Consider the following 17,348-nt stretch of genomic DNA (forward strand, 5'->3'; position numbering starts at 1 on the left):
TACTCTCCTCTTTCTATGACTTTCTCCTTCGCCCTTTTTCTTCCTTCTCCTTTCCTTTAATTCCTATACTCTGTCTATCTCCTTTACCTCACAATTACAGATTAGGGAGTTTTTTCCCTATACTAAGGTAAGTAGTTTTTTTTCCCCACAGACTAAAGTATTTTTCTCTCTCCCTAGACTGATACATTTTTTATTTTCTACCCCAGACTAAGGTATTTTTTTCTTTTTCCCCCTAGAGCCCCCGTGGTGATCGTGGTGGGGGGAGAGGGGGGCGGCCCAGACATGAACTGGCTCAAGAGACTGCTAAGGGAAGGGAAGTAAGAGAAACAGGAGTGACAGGGGGCAGGAGGCGATGGCACGGTTTTAGAAAGAGGAGAAACTGTCTGACAAATTTGTGCGAAGTGGATGGTAGAATTTTTTAGTTTTTATTGTTTGTTTCTGTTGTTGTTTTGTGTTTGTTTTGTTTGTTTTTGTTTGTTTTGCTCACTCATGGCGTTGTTTTTGTTTAGACGTTAGTGTTTGTTTGTTTGTTTGTGTGTGTACAGGCGTGTGCTTGTATACCTGAGTTCAATACGTGTATGGTATCAGAGCTACAGGTGAACGTGGAAGGTATTAGTACACACACACACACACACACACACACACACACACACACACACACACACACACACACAGCAAAGTAATCTACTGTTATTCCCATATCTTCCCCCCCCCAAAAAAAAACATACAGCTTCTTATTAACGTGGATTCTGGGCATTGTTTGACATTATGTGAAGGAAAGTTTGCTAATGCACATGAAGTTTGTTTGTTCGTTTTTATTTAGCTACGAATGCATTGCTGACTCTGCTGCTGTTAAGGAGAGAATGAATTTGAAAGGAAGTGCAAATATATCTGAAGAGAAAGAGAAGGAATATGTTTTAAGAGGAAGAGGAGTGGAGGAATGAAAGAGAAGGAATATGTTTTAAGAGGAAGAGGAGTGGAGGAATGAAAGAGAAGGAATATGTTTTAAGAGGAAGAGGAAGAGTGGATGATAGAGGAAGGGAGGAATAAAAGAGGGATATGTTTTAAGAGGAAGAGGAAGAGAGATCAAAAGTGATGAACGAAAGGAGAGAAATAAGGTTTAAGAGGAAGAGGAAGAGGAGGAGCGAGTGTTTGCTTGCGTGGCTTTGAGGAAGAGGAAGAGTGGATGATAGAGGAAGGGAGGAATAAAAGAGGAATATGTTCTAAGAGGAAGAGGAAGAGAGATCAAAAGTGAGGAACGAAAGGAGAGAAATAAGGTTTAAGAGGAAGAGGAAGAGGAGGAGCGAGTGTTTGCTTGCGTGGCTTTGAACGCAATCACAAGCTAAAAGATTATCTCGTTATCATCTTTATTATGATTATTGTTACTATTATCATTACTGTTATTATTATTGTTGTTGTTGTCATTATTGTTATGGTAATGTTGTTGACGCTGTCGCTGTTATCATTGTTATTCTCGCTAAATGTTGATTGCGAAATGAATAAAGAAGAAAATATTGATGTCTTTTTTTTGTTATCATTGAGATTATGAGAGAAAAAAGGAATTGATGAAAAATTATATAATATGAAGACAATAAAAAGAAAAGCATTGGAAGAAAGACACAAACAAAGACCCCCTCCAACCCCCCCCCCAAAAAGAAAAAAAACATACACCAATACCTATAATAAAAATAATAATAATAATAATAATAATAAAAAAAATAATAAAAAAATAATAATAATACCAATACTACTACTACTAACAATAATTATCTTAAAAACATATGAAAAAAACAACATCAAAGAGAAGAAAAAACAAAAAACAACAACAATATAAATAAAAAAAAAAACTTACCTGGGCAGAACGGACGAGATGGTTAAAGTCCTTTCTCTCAGGTAGAGGAAGAGAAGACTGACTGTAGGAAGACGAGGAGCAGGAAGAAAAGGAGGAGGAGGAGGAGGAGGAGGAGGAGGAGGAGGAGGAGGAGGAGGAGGAGGAGGAGGAGGAGGAGGAAGAGGAGGAGGAGGCCGACCAGGTACCCCAGACTCGCTTTCACCTGCCCGGGGAGAGAAAGTTACACCAGGTGAGACAAAAATAATTAAAGGGAATACTTAAGGATAAAATATCAAGCAGGTAAAGATAACAAGGAGCCAATTAGTACAGGTGTTATAGGAAGGTGTGTCAATTAAGGTGTTTGTGTCTAATTAGCGAGGGACAGGTGAGGTACAGGTGAGGATATTTGGAGTGGCAGGTGAGTATGTGCAACCCCTTGAGAGAGAGAGAGAGAGAGAGAGAGAGAGAGAGAGAGAGAGAGAGAGAGAGAGAGAGAGAGAAAAAACTGACTCTGAATTTATATCTATCCTGTTGAACCAAGGGCCCATGTTTTTAAATATAGTCGAGTTTACCTTTGAAAATCCGAGTTTTCTTCAATGTTCACGATAAAAAAAAATAGTTTTCTTTAGTGCTCACAATACGAAAGTTATACATTATACCTCTCTCTCTCTCTCTCTCTCTCTCTCTCTCTCTCTCTCTCTCTCTCTCTCTCTCTCTCTCTATATATATCAATCTATATATAATATATATATCTATATATATATATATATATATATCTAAAACTTCGTCGACAGACGACTTGGTCGACAGATTTCGATCGCCGATAGAGTTCGTCTTTGGTTGGTCTCTCCTTACGGGCCGCCTTTTGCAAGGCCCGCGCTCTCTGGAGCAATCTTTCCTCTTCACATATATATATATATATATATATATATATATATATATATATATATATATATATATATATATATATATATATATATATATATATATATATTAAGAGTTAAAGCACAAACACCATAACATACATCAATGACATCAACAAAAGACAAATAAAGGATTGCAGAAATAATTGTATCTTTATTGTATTATTTTTATCTTCTCTCCAAGGAGTCCCAGGAAACAGCATCCGGCTTACTATCTCTCTCTCTCTCTCTCTCTCTCTCTCTCATCCGGTCTGCCCTTTCTCACTTATCTAACACAAATCAGTCCAGTGGAAGCAGCCAGCAACACTACTACTACTACTACTACTACTACAACAACTACTACTACCACTACTACTGCTACCACTACTACTACTACTACTACTACTACTACTACTACTACTATTACAACTAGAGCATGGCGAGTTTCGAGGTATGGCAAATAATAGTTCATTCATAAGTAAATTAAAAAAAAAAAACATCACCCATTACTTATACTATTTAGAAGCAAAAATATAAGTGATGAAGCTAATACTGTTGAAATAAATAAATAAAATAAGTTAGTAAGAAATAGTTTAGAGGACGAAAAAATATATCATGTGAGATTTTATTATTGTCATTAGTAAGGTAAGGTAAGGTATGGTAATGTCAAGCATAGGTAAAGTAAGAGTAAGGTAAGGTAAAGTAAGATACGGTAAGGTAAGGCGAGAAAAGGTTAGGTAAGGTAAGGTAGGATAAGGTAGAGTAAGGCAAGTTAAGTTGAGGTTAGGTTAGGTAAGGTGAGGTAAGGATAGGTTAGGTTAGGTAAGATAAGGTAAAGTAAAGAGAGGTAAGGTTAGGTTAGGTTAGGTAAGGTAAAGTAAGGTGAGGTAAGGATAGGTAAGGTAAGATAAGGTAAGGTAAAGTAAGGCAAGTTAAGTTGAGGTTAGGTTAGGTAAGGTAAGGTAAGGATAGGTTAGGTTAGGTAAGGTAAGAGAAGGTAAGGTGAAGGTAAGGCAAAGTAAGGTAAGGTAAAGCAAGGTAAGCTAAGGTAAGGGGAATGGGGAAGTAAGGGGAAGGGAGAGGGGAAGAGAAAGAGAGGGGGGAGAAGATAAAGGAAGACAAAGGGAGGAGGGAGGCGGCTTTAGCAAATCTAACAACACAACCTTAAAAAAATAACAGTCAATAATTTTACACAATGTTAATACTTTTTTTTGGGGTGTGTGGCATTTCCTCCCTGCTTCCTTCCCCCCCACACTCCCTCACCCCAACACACACCCTTCCCCCTTCACACCCTCCCTGACCCCCACACACACACCCTCACACCCCTTTTCCCCCCCTCACACCCACACTAACACTCTCCCTGCCCCCCACACACTAGATACCTCCCCCACACCCCCCCTCCTTCACCAACTCCCTCATCCCCCACACACACCCTCACACTCCCTCTACCCCCCTCACACCCACACAAATACCCTTCCTGACCCCCCCACAATAGATATCTCCCCTACACTCTCCCTTCCTCACCCACTCCCTCACCTTCCCTCACACACAAACCCATTCTCCCTCCCCCTCCCCCCCCCCCCCCTCACACACAAACACACCCTCCCTGACTTTCTTTCCTCACCCCTACAATTCTCCCCAAACCTTTCCCTGACTCCCTTCCCTCCCTCCTCCTTCACAGACCAAACCCACCACCACAACCGCAGACGAGGAGGAGGGGTGGAGCAGCGGCCTCTTCTCAGCCTTCCGCAACAAGCCCTTCCCGTCCATCTTTCCGCCCCATGCCACACCTGTCACCTGCGATGTTCTCTACGTGGGAATGATGTGCGGCTTCATCGTCATCTTCGTCTCCTTCCTCAGCATCTTCCCCACGTTCATGGGCGCGAAGGACGTGAGTGAAGGAGAGAATGGGAGAGTGGAAGGAAGGAAGATAGGATGGGAGTGGAGAGGAAGAAGGGGAGAGGAAAGAAGTGGATGAGAAAAGAGAGAAAGGAGGGAAGTGGAGAAGGGGAGAAGGGGAGAGGAGTGAGAAAAAGGGAGAGAAAGGAGAAAGGGAAGAGAGAAAGGAGGGGATTGGAGGGGGTGAAGTTGAAGAAGGGGAGAGAATGAGTGAGAAAATGGAGAAAGGGAGAATGGGGGAGGTAGAAAAGGAGTGACGGAGATGAGGAGGAAGAAGGAGAGAAAAGGGAGATAGGGAGGAAAGGAGAAAGGAGTAGGAAGAAAGGAGAAAAGAGGGGAGTGAAATGGGTGAGAAAAGGGGAGATAAGGAGGAAGAGGGGAGATAAGAAAGGGGAGTAAAGGACAAAGGTAGAAGAAAGGAAGGAGAGGGAAGACGAAAGAGAAGGGAGGGAGGAGAGGGAAGAAGAGGAGGAGGAGGAGGAGGAGGAGGGGAGGTAAGGGAAAGGGAAAGTGGGTCGTGCAAAGAAAAAAGAAAAGGGGTGGATGGTGATGATGATGATGATGATGATGATGGTGATGATGATGATGATGGTGATGATGATGATGGTGATGATGATGATGATGATGGTGATGATGATGGTGATGATGATGATGATGGTGATGATGATGGTGATGATGATGGTGATGATGATGATGATGATGGTGATGATGATGATGGTGATGATGATGGTGATGATGGTGATGATGATGGTGATGATGATGGTGATGATGATGGTGATGATGATGATGCGACAGGTAACACTTATTTCTCTCTCATTATAGAAGGCGAAGGTGTTTTCAAGGGTCGTCTGTGGCCTGACTCTTGGCACGGTGATCATGGGTGAGTTGAGGTCAAAGGTCACTCTCTCTCTCTCTCTCTCTCTCTCTCTCTCTCTCTCTCTATTTATCTATTTCCATCTCTCTCTCCCTTCATATCTCTCTCCATCTCTCTCCTTTAATCTCTCTCCCTTAATTTCTCACTTCATTCATCTCTCCATCTCTCTCTTTTCCTTTATTTTTCTCTCCCTCTCTTTTCATCTCTCTCCCTTTATATCTTTCTCCATCTCTCTCTCTCTCCTTTAATCTCTCACTTAATTTATCTCTCCATCTATCTTTTCCTTCATTTTTCTCTCCCTCTCTGTTCATCTCTCTCCTTTAATCTCTCTCTCTTCCTTTACTTTCCTCTCCATCCCTCTCTCCTTTCATCTCTCTCTCTCCATCTCTCTCCTTTAATCTCTCTCTCCCTTCATTCATCTCTCCATCTCTCTTTTCCTTTATTTTTCTCTCCCTCTCTGTTCATCTCTCTCCATTAATCTCTCTCTCTTCCTTTACTTTCCCCTCCATCCCTCTCTCCTTTCATCTCTCTCTCTCCATCTCTCTCCTTTAATCTCTCTCTCCCTTCATTCATCTCTCCATCTCTCTTTTCCTTCATTTTTCTCTCCCTCTCTGTTCATCTCTCTCCTTTAATCTCTCTCTCTTCCTTTACTTTCCTCTCCATCCCTCTCTCCTTTCATCTCTCTCTCTCCATCTCTCTCCTTTAATCTCTCTCTCCCTTCATTCATCTCTCCTTCTCTCTTTTCCTTCATTTTTCTCTCCCTCTCTGTTCATCTGTCTCCTTTAATCTCTCTCTCTTCCTTTACTTTCCCCTCCATCTCTCTCCCTTCATCTCCCTCCCTCTCCCTCCCCAGCCTGCAATTTCGGCCAGGAGTGGGAGATCGGCTCTATAAGGACCCACACACCGTATCGAGCAGGCAGCGGGCAGGGGATTTACGCTGACGTGGGCCTGCGTCTGGGCCTCCGATCCGTCAATATTACGCTCAAAGGTGAGATTGAGGGGGGGAAGGGGGCGAGGGGGTGGTGAGGTGGTGGTGGTAGTGGTGGTGATGATGGTGGTGTGGTAGTGGTGGTGGTGTTACTGCTACTACTGCTACTATTACTACTACTACTACTACTACTACTACTGTTATCTCTGTTCCTGGTACTGTTCTTATTCTACTGCTTTTGTTACTACTACTACTACTATTACTACTACTGCTACTACTTCCCCTACTACCACTACTACTGCTTCCATTCCTACTAACCATTCCCATTCTCTAGCAACAGCCTTCCACATTTCTCTAACACTCGTTCTCCCCTCTCAGCTGTGGAGGCGCCGCGTGGCCACCTGGCGGGCGAGAAGATCAACTACAATGAGCGGTTCTCCTGGGCGTGGGGACAAGGCAACCCCGGCTTCGGCCCCCAAGGTGAGATAGATAGATAGATAGATAGATAGAATGATAGTTACTGATATATATAGAGATGTGGATAGGTAAAGAGATGAGTAGTGTAGAGAAGTGTTAAGAGAGAGAGAGAGAGAGAGAGAGAGAGAGAGAGAGAGAGAGAGAGAGAGAGAGAGAGAGAGAGAGAGAGAGAGAGAGAGAGAGAGAGAGAGATATACATAGATAGAAAATCAGACCACACAGACCCCATGGTCCAGACTTGGTGGTCTGTCCTTAAACCTAAGTGATTTTACATTAATCAGAAGACTCCAAAACGTTGCATTTCTACTCTAGTTGATATTAAGTTGAAGGAAGTGACGGTCGAGCTTATTTTTGAAGGAGTCAATCGTGTTACACTGGACCACTGACGGTGGGAGCTTATTCCATTCTCGCACTACAACGTTGGTGAAGAAAAATTTGGTGCAGTCTGAATTTACTTGTCTACATCTGAGTTTTACGCCATTGTTCCTCGTGCGCAAAGTGTCATCGATCATAAACAATGTTGATCTGTCTACATTCGTGAAACCATTAAGTATTTTAAAACATTCGATCAGTTTTCCTCGGAGGCGACGTTTCTCAAGAGAGAACATGTTAAGGGTAGAAAGCCTTTCTTCGTAGGATTTGTTGCGCAAGGAAGGGATAATTTTCGTTGCCCGACGCTGAACACCTTCTAATTTAGCAATATCCTTTGCATGGTGGGGAGACCAAAACTGTACCGCATATTCCAAGTGGGGTCTGACTAAACTGTTGTAGAGCGGGAGTATTACATCTTTATTCTTAAATGAAAAGTTTCTTTTAACGAAGCCAAGTATTCTGTTCGCTGTATTTGCTGCATCGATGCATTGCTGTGAGAATTTGATGTTTGACGATATTTTGACCCCAAGTCCTTGACGCATTGAACGCTTTTGAGTTTAACGCCGCGCATTTCGTAATCAAACTTTTTATTCCTCGTTCCAACTTGAAGGACCTGGCACTTGTCTACGTTAAAGGGCATCTCCCATCTATCCGACCAAGCTGAAATTTTGTGCAAATCCTCTTGGAGGCTTTGCCTGTCTTCTTCAGTGAGAACCGAGTTGCCAATCTTTGTGTCGTCTGCAAATTTACTAATGCGGTTATTGAGTCCAACATCCACGTCGTTGATGTAAATAATGAAGAGCACTGGGCCAAGAACCGAGCCCTGAGGGACGCCACTAGTGACAGGCGCCCACTCTGAGTTAAATCCGTCAATCACTACTCTTTGTTGTCTGTTGCTCAACCAATTCGCGATCCATTGGTTTACCTGACCGTCAATACCTATTTGTTTTAATTTGTAAAGTAATTTATGATGCGGGACTTTATCAAACGCTTTCTGAAATCAAGATAGACTACGTCCAGTGATTTGGTTACGTCATAAACAGTGAAGAGGTCGTTATAAAGGTTAATAGATTTGATAGGCAGGATCTTTTGTTTCGGAAGCCATGTTGTGAGTCCCCAATTAATGAGTGGCTTTCAAGGTAACTCACAATTTTGTCTCTAATTATGCCCTCAAGTAGCTTACCTACAACCGAAGTTAGACTAATGGGCCTGTAATTACCTGGTACTTTTTGTCTCCTTTCTTAAAATCGGTGTCACGTTAGCCTTTTTCCAATCTGAAGGGACAATGCCTTGTCGCAAGGACATATTGAATACGGTTGTGAGGGAGGAGAGTATTTCGCTCTTTGTTTCTTTCAGCAGAGTTGGATATACTTTATCAGGTCCAGGACTTTTATTTGTTTTAAGTGATTTGAGGGCTTTAAGGACTTCATCGGGTTTTATTTCAAAGTTAGACAATGCATGCTCAGGATTTACATTAGTACTGGTGTTGGTGGTGGTGGTGGGAGGACTGTTATTATTAAACACCGAGGAAAAGTAATTATTTAATAGGTTTGCAACGTGTTGGCTGTCAGTCACTAGTGCACCGTCGCTGTTTATTAAAGGTCCAATTCCACTTCTGATCGCCTTTCTGTTGTTTATGTAACTGAAGAAGGATTTCGGATTATTTTACAGTTGGCTGCAATATTTTCTTCATATCTACGCTTTGCCTGATGCACTAATCTTTTTACTCGTCGCCTTGCATCATTGTAAAGTCTAATGTTTTCGGGCGTGCTTTGGTCTTTCTTTAACCTGTAAGACAATTTTCTCTCCTTGACTGAGTGTTTAATTTCGCTATTAAACCAAGGTGGACTTTGATTAGTGTTAATTCGCTTCTCGCACAAGGGGACAAATGTGTCCTGCTGAGTGAGTAAGTGATTTTTAAAGTTTAGCCAGGCGTCCTCTGCATTGCCGTCATCTGATAGTTGCATATCTATTAGTTTTCGTCGGATTTCTACGAAGTTGGCTCTTTTGAAATTGGGCACCTTAACTTTATTTTCAGTCACCGATGTTTGAGCTCTAATGTCAACGCGCACTAGTTTATGATCGCAGGAACCGAGGTGTTCTCCTACCGTGACATTACTGACTAGGTTATCTTGGGTCGCTATAACAAGGTCAAGTATGTTATTTTGTCGAGTTGGTTCAGAAACCATTTGGCTTAGATAATTTTCCTCTAGAAATTCGATCATTCTATGGGACTCACCTTCTGTACCCGACAGTGTCGCCCAGTCGATATGGGGGAGGTTAAAGTCTCCTAGTATCAGTGAGTCGCTGTTATTAAGTGACTGCCTTAAGACGCTGTACATATCAAGATCGCCATCAAGTGATTGCCCCGGCGGCCTGTAAGTGACAGATATATTTAAATTGACTTTTGCAATGTTTACTCGCACGCACAAATGTTCAACGTTACTGTTTCTTGGTGTTTTGTCAGTAGGTTGCAAGTAGCTTTTGACAAAAAGGCGACACCACCCCTCTACGGTTTACGATCATTGTTGAAGAATCTGTAGCCATCTATGTTATATTCGGAACTTAAATCAATATTAGTGGTGTCGATAAATGTTTCGGTTATAGCAATTACGTCAATGTTTTCTGTCAGAGCAAGACATCGCAGTTCATCAAATTTGTTTCTTAGGCTACGCGCATTGAAACTAAGGACTCTTAGGTTATCTTGAAGCTTGGTAATAGAGGTACTGGAGGGTTCAATGTTACGAGTCTGTTGCGGTGTGAGGTGTCTATTTACACGGGCGGGATGGAAGGACGTGGCTGAGAGTCGTTTTTTGTTGTTCGGGCGTTACGTACGGCGTTGTTGAGGAGCCTTCCAAATCTGGCTGCCCCGATGGGGGACAGGTGTATGCCGTCCCTTTGGAAAAGTCTACTCTGGCCGTAGAAATCGTTCCAGGCGTTAAAGAATTCGACGTCAAGCTCTCCGCAGAGAGTCTGCAGGCGGTTGTTGAGGCTGAGAGAGAGAGAGAGAGAGAGAGAGAGAGAGAGAGTTCTAATCTACTAGTAGCTGAGTAAACCGCCCATCCCCAGGTAAATCATATAGTACAGGTCGGCCAGGTAGAAGTGGAGGCATGCGTCCACACCTGTCTAATAGCGCTCAGGTGTGGGGAGAAAACCATGCCGAGGGTGATGAGTGGATGGGTGGATGGTTGACGCTAATTGTAGGCTGATTATAATTAAGTATACCTTGCTCTAACACCTGGATGAAGGATTGGTAATGGATGGGTAGAGAGATACAGATAGGTGGTTAGATGAATAGATAGATAGTTAGTTAGTTAGATGGTATGGTAGGTTAATAAGATAGACGGATAGAGGTTGATAGGTGAACAGATACAGATAGATGGTTAGATAAATAGATAGATAGTTTGCTAGTTAAGTGGTTTGGTAGGTTAATAAGATAGACGGATAGAGGTGAACAGATACAGATAGATGGTTAAATAAATAGATAGATAGTTTGCTAGTTAGATGGTTTGGTAGATTAATAAGATAGATAGAGATAGATAAATGAACAGATAGGTAGATAGTTAAAGGTGGGTAGGTGCATACTGAGAGTTAGATAGATAGACAGATGGATAGATATTGAAGATAGTGACACAGATGAATTAATAAGAAGATAAAAAGATATAGATTGATAAAAAAATGGATGCTTAGAGAGAAAGATAGACACGCCTATAGAGAGAAAAATAGACCGCTAAACAGATAGATAGATAGATAGACAGACAGAGAGAGAGAGAGAGCGTAATAGAAATGCAAACCGAGAGATAAACAGGCAAGCAGACATGAACACACACACACACACACACACACACACACACACACACACACACACACACACACCTGTCTACCTATCTACCTAACTATCGAATTATACACATACATTTCCTTCTATGTATTCCTTGTTGTTGTTGTTATTATTATTATTATTATTATTATTATTATTATTATTATTATTATTATTATTATTATTATTATTATTATTTCATGTTATTCCTTATTTTTCTCTTCATTTAGTATATCATTCCCCTTTCTATGTATTGCTATGTTTCCTATGTATCCCATCAACCCTTCTATTCCTAAGTATTCTTATGTCCTCTATTAACCCTTCTAATCATCGTTTCCCTTTACCTGTACAATTATCTACCCATTTGTTCACCTGTCCGCAGCGGGGGCCATCCAGCGGGCGTACAGGGCGGCCCAGGTGAGGGGCGCACCGCTGCCTATCCTGTGGGTTGCGGAGTACTTCACCATAGACGGGGAAGGACTCAGGTTTGGCAGGCACTACAGATTGGCTGGCTGGTACGCCCATATATGTGTCTGGTGAGTGGTGGTGAGTGTGGTGATGGGTGGTGATGGGGTGATTGTGGTGGTGGTGATGGTGGGATGATTGTGGTGGTGATGGTGGTAGTGGTGGTGGTGGTGGTGGGTGCAACAACAACAACAACAAAATCCTACAAACCTATCCTTCAGTCCTGCAAACACACAGCGCCCCCTCAAAAAAAAAAAGAAACACTAATCAAACATATCCTACAAGCACATCCTACAGTCCCACGCATCTATCCCCCCTTAACAGGACCGCCTTCCCGCTGTGGATTCTGACGCTGATCCTATTCAAGATGGTGGTGAGGCTCGGCGCGCAGGCCCTCACGCTGACAGGGACAATGCTCACCTGTGCCTCGCTCATCTGGGCCTTCAACAGGAACCCCATTGAGCTGCAGATCCCGTTCGAGGCCGGAATACTAAAAACGCACTTCGGGATCCACTGGTACCTCTCGCTTGTTGTGGGTACGTGGGGACAGGTATGGACTGGACAGGTGTGTGTGTGGGCGCTTGTACAGGTAAGATAAAGGTGTGTCCAATCAACTACTCTTCGGAATCCATTGGTAACTTTTGCTTCTGATTGGTATGTATGGACAGGTGTGGACAGGTGTGTGGGGGGTGCTGGTACAGGTAAGATAAAGGTGTCCAATTAACTACACTCCTCGGTATCCATTGGTATACCTCTCGCTTATAATGTGGACAGGTGTGGACAGGTGGATGGGTTTGTACAGGTTGAGGTGAGGAAAAAAGGTGTTGTTTTGTGTATATTGGGAAAGTAAGATGAAGGTGTGTTCAATTACCTGTATGTGTCTGCCTATCTATCACTTTATCTATCTACCTCCATAGCTATCTTACTGCGTCTACTACTTTGCCTACCTATCAATCTACCTACTTATCTATATTATTAACTGTCTACTTCTCTGGCTATCTATCAATTTGCTTATTTACCTGCTCAACTATCTTATCTTTCTATCATTTTTTCCTATGTACGAATTAAGCGGGCTACCAATTAACCTGTCTCATCGTCTTTCTACCTATCTACTACTTCACCTATTTACTATTTTGCCCAATTACCTGTCTACCTAATCACCTAACCCATTACCTGTCTACCTGTCCATCTACCTGCTAACCTTTCCCATTACCTTTCAACTTTTCAACCTATCTACCACCCTATTCATCTGCCTGCTCACCTACCAATTATCATCTACCTGTCTGCCTTTTCCCCGCAGGTGTGTTGTGCATGGTATCAGGTATGACGATCTACCTGATTGATTACCACTTCCCAGGTACGCTGAGCTCGGTTTTCGGCAACAACCCGCTCAGCATTGTGGAGCAGGAGACGACAGGTGTGTGATATTGGTAGTGGTTAGAGTAGTGGTGGTGGAAGTAGTAGTGGTAGTGGTAGTAGTGGTAGTTGTTGTTGTTCTTGTAGTAATGGTAGGAGGTGAAGGAAGTGAGGGGGAAATACTAACAATTTAAATAATGAAAACAACACTACAGTAATGATGTTGATGATGATAATGGAAGTGATGATAGCAATAACTTCGCCCTTCCCACAGAGGAGGAACAACCCCAGGCGAGTGATGAGCCGGGGACGAGCAAGAGGATGAGCATGCAAGCGGCTGGGGTGAGTGTCTGCATACAGTTAGACTCACTCGCTCTCTCATCCCAGCCACTTCTCAATACCTTCCCTCCCTTCCCTCTCTCACTCCTTCCCTGCTGCAATCTCCTCCCCCTATACATGTTCCCTTCCTTCCCCCCCTCCCTTTCTCTCCCAACTTCCCTTTCTTCCTTTTCTCCCACTTCCCTCTCCTACTTCAATCTCCTTCCCCTTCCCTTCCTCCTTTCCTCGCTCAACTTCCCTTCCGTCCCTCCCACTGCCTTATCTCCCTTCCTCTCCTACTCCATCCCTGCAGCAATCTCCTCCCCCTTCCCCTACACATGCTCCCTTCCTTCCCTTCCTCCCTTTCTCCCTTCCTCGCCCAGTTTCCCTCCTCACACCTCCTCAATGCCTTCCTTCCCTCCTCAATCTACTTGTACTCACCTACTTGTAAAACACTACTTGTATTCCCTTCACGCGCGGGTCACACTTGTAATTCCCGGGTCTGAAGGTCTTGAAAATCACTAAAAATATAAAGAAAAATTCCTAAGAGTAAAAATAATTATAGAAGTAAAAAACAAAAATAAAAACTTACATGAAAAACTGCTGAAAGTAAAAATAAAACCGCTAAAAGTCTGAAAAAAAATGCTAGACGTAAAATTACCTGCTGAAAGTATATAAGAAAAAATCCCCCAAAACGGCAAGTTGTAAAAAAATGCTAAATGTAAAATAAATGCTTAAGTAATAACCTGTTTGAGGTATAAAATAAACTGCTTAAAGGAAAAATAGTGAAAAAAACTGCTAAATGCTGAGGCTGCTAAAATTGAATACTAAAAAAATGTAAAAAAACAAAACAAAAAACACCAAAACCAAAGACAAAGAAACAAAAAAAAAAAACGACAAACAATAAAAAAATTAAGTGTAAAAAAACAAAACACCGAAACTAAACAAAGAAACATGAACACACAAAAAACAACAAAACAATAAAAAACAAAAACAATGTAAAAAAAAAGAAAGCAAAAAACACGTAGACAAAAACAACAAAACAATAAAAAACAAAAAAAACAGAGTAAAAAGAAAAAAGCATAGAAACACATACACAAAAAACAACAAAACAATAAAAATAAGACACAACCTCCCCTTAAGACCACTGGATCCCTCTGCACACATCAATCTGCTAAATGCAAAGTCTGCTAAAAGTGAACACCAAAAGACGTGAAAGCAACACAAAACACCGAACCAAACAAACAAACACACACACAAACAATACAATCACCCCCCCCAAGTCCCACCCACCCCCCTCGAATCCCACAAGCTCCCCATATTGAAGAGCATCGGGTCCCTCTTGGCAGCGGTGCGTGGTCACTACCCTGAGGCTCGTGGGCAGCAAGAGGCAGCTGAAGAGGGTGACCGACTACCCACAGGACTTGCGAGGTGAGTAGGGTAGGGCAGAGGAGGGAGGGATGGAGGGAGTGAAGGGAGTATGTATTTGGGAGTGAGTGAGTGAGTTAGTGAGTGAGTGAGTGAGTGCATAAAAGGAGAAGGAAGATAAGGATGTGAAGAAGAAGTACTTACATATATTTTTCTCTCTCTCCCTTCTACAGCATCTCAGAGTACCGACAGTCTGGTAAGCTATCTAATTCTTTCCTTTATCTTGTGTCTCATTCAACTGTATTTCGTAAAGCAGTAAGCAAAAAACATGAACAGAGTTGCTATAAACTTACTACTACTACTACCACTACTACTACCACTACTACTACTACTAATACGACCCCTTGTCTCACTCTCCCCAAGGCCAGAGTTGAGGAAGACGACGACGACGAAGAAGGGACAGAAACACAAACAGAAGGAGAGCCACTACGGCCTGTCCAATCCCTCCTCACCTGCCCGGCCTCGTACAAACACGGAGAGGTAATGATACACCTGGACGACGAGGGTACCACCGCCTCTACCTCACAACCCACCACGGGCAACGACAACCCAGCCTATGATGGTGGTGATGGTGATGGTGATAAGGTTGTTTTGCGGAAGTAGTTGGTGGTTCGTATGGATTGTTGAGTGGATGGTGATGGTGATGATGATGAGGAGGAGGAGGAGGAAGATATGATGATGATGATGATGGTAATAAGGTCGTTTTGCAGGATTTGGAGTAGAGGGGAGTGTAAAGCGAATGAAAATGATGATGATGATGATGATGACGGAGAGGGTAATAATAATGTGTTGCAGAATCAGTCGGGAGTTTGAATGACATGAAAAAGTTGTGAAAAGAAATATGAAGTTGATTACAATTTTTAAGAAAGAGAATGTTTGATTTTTTAGTATAATATGAAGATTACAATTTTTAAGAAAGAGAATGTTTGATTTTTTAGTATAATATGAAGTTGATTACAATTTTTAAGAAAGAGAATGCTTGATTTTTTAATATAATATGAAGATTACATTTTTTAAGAAAGAGAATGTTTGATTTTTTAATATAATATGAAGTTGATTACAATTTTTAAGAAAGAGAATGTTTGATTTTTTAGTATAATATGAAGATTACAATTTTTAAGAAAGAGAATGTTTGATTTTTTAGTATAAGTGTAGAGGAGATTATGTAATTTTCTTGTTGTTTTAATGATTTGGGTGTATTTTTTTTCTTAGCAAATTTTCAGATCTTTGGAAAAATGTATAGACAGTTTGATTAAGGTGTATATGAAAAGATGATGTCCCTTTTTCGTGTGTGTGGTGATAAATTTGATGTCTAATTGGGTTAAGTATTTTTTTATATATATTACGGAAGGGCGATTTAATGAGGGAATGTTGAAGTTTGTGGATTTAAGGGGAATATTAATTCGGGGGATTTAAGGGATGAGAATGTTGAATTTTGTGGATTTCATTTAAGGGAAGAGAATGTTGATCTTTAGGGTTATAAGGGATGAGAATGTTGAATTTTGTGGATTTAAGGGAAAAAAATGTTGATCTTTAGAGTTATAAGGGATGACAATGTTGAATTTAGTTGATTTTAGTTAAGGGAGGAGAATGTTGAGTTTTGTGGATTTAAGGAAAGAGAATGTTGGTTTAGGGAGCTTTAAGGGAAGAGAATGTTAGTTTTATGTATTTAAGAGCGGAAGATGATTTTTTTGGATACATTTAAGAAAAGAGAATGATACCTTTCTTTGGATTTAAGAAGAGAATGTTGATTTACTTCTTGATCACTGTTTTGTTTTTTCGTGTCTTAACTTCAGTGACCTGTTCTCAAGTGTATTCCATGTTTTGTTTTGTTTTTAATTTCTTGGCTATTGTTTTGTGTTCCACGTCCTGACTTCCTGATTACCGCCTTTACGAAATATATTAAAAGCTTCACACGTTTGTTTCATTTAAAAAGACACGATGCAAGTTTCGACTCTATACATTTGTTGGGTTAGATTCCTTGATCAACATGAAGGGCTTGTTTTATAACGAGTAACGAAGGATGTGGGAAGTGTATGGAAATATCGAGGTGGTAACGGAGGAATGGGTGTGAAGGGGAGATAAAGAGAAAAAAGGGTATTGAAAGGGAAGGGGAAGAGAGGGGAAGGGGGAATAGAAGCTGAAGGGGAAAGGGAGGATGGGAGTGGAGTGGGAAAGAGGGAAAGGAAAGGGGAGGGGAAATGGATGTTAGGAGGAGATAGAGAGAAAGAAAGGGTATTGAAAGGGAAGGGGAAGAGAGGGGAAGGGGAGATGGGAGCTGAAGGAGAAAGGGGGGATGGGAGTAGAGAGAGAGAGAGAGAGAGAGAGAGAGAGAGAGAGAGAGAGAGAGAGAGAGAGAGAGAGAGAGAGAGAGAGTGTGTGTGTGTGTGTGTGTGTGTGTATCAGTTCACATTTTTGCGTTACCGTAATCAGATTCCATTGCGAGACATGATAATTGCGTATAATTGACCCGCTATATAATTAATGTCTAGAGAGAGAGAGAGAGAGAGAGAGAGAGAGAGAGAGAGAGAGAGAGAGAGAGAGAGGCACTGTGGTGTGACTCTCTCTCTCTCTCTCTCTCTCTCTCTCTCTCTCTCTCTCTCTCTCTCTCTCTCTCTCTCTCTCTCTCTCTCTCTTCTTTTTCCGTCAATTCCCCTCAATTTCAACTCTTATTTTAT

The 17,348-nt window shown here is 41.8% G+C and overlaps 1 protein-coding gene across 1 annotated transcript; it reads left to right on the plus strand.

Annotated features, from left to right (window-relative positions):
* The first annotated feature begins 3,073 nt into the window (after positions 1-3,073).
* LOC126981841 (dual oxidase maturation factor 1-like) lies at positions 3,074-16,425 on the plus strand. Its single transcript, XM_050833418.1, has 12 exons — positions 3,074-3,184; positions 4,415-4,624; positions 5,455-5,512; positions 6,360-6,494; positions 6,813-6,914; positions 11,486-11,639; positions 11,893-12,104; positions 12,869-12,985; positions 13,199-13,266; positions 14,592-14,673; positions 14,844-14,866; positions 15,034-16,425. Exons 1-12 carry the CDS (start codon positions 3,170-3,172, stop codon positions 15,271-15,273), a joined length of 1,416 nt encoding a protein of 471 aa, XP_050689375.1. The 5' UTR covers positions 3,074-3,169; the 3' UTR covers positions 15,274-16,425.
* The last annotated feature ends 923 nt before the right edge of the window (positions 16,426-17,348 follow it).

Source organism: Eriocheir sinensis, chromosome 49, assembly GCF_024679095.1.
Source record: "Eriocheir sinensis breed Jianghai 21 chromosome 49, ASM2467909v1, whole genome shotgun sequence".
Lineage (NCBI taxonomy): Eukaryota > Metazoa > Arthropoda > Malacostraca > Decapoda > Varunidae > Eriocheir > Eriocheir sinensis.

Excerpts from the sequence above, each read along its gene's own strand:
- LOC126981841 (XM_050833418.1), top strand. Across the intron at positions 6,915-11,485 it reads CCCCGGCTTCGGCCCCCAAG|CGGGGGCCATCCAGCGGGCG; the intron begins GTGAGATAGATA and ends ACCTGTCCGCAG. Across the intron at positions 11,640-11,892 it reads TACGCCCATATATGTGTCTG|GACCGCCTTCCCGCTGTGGA; the intron begins GTGAGTGGTGGT and ends CCCCCTTAACAG.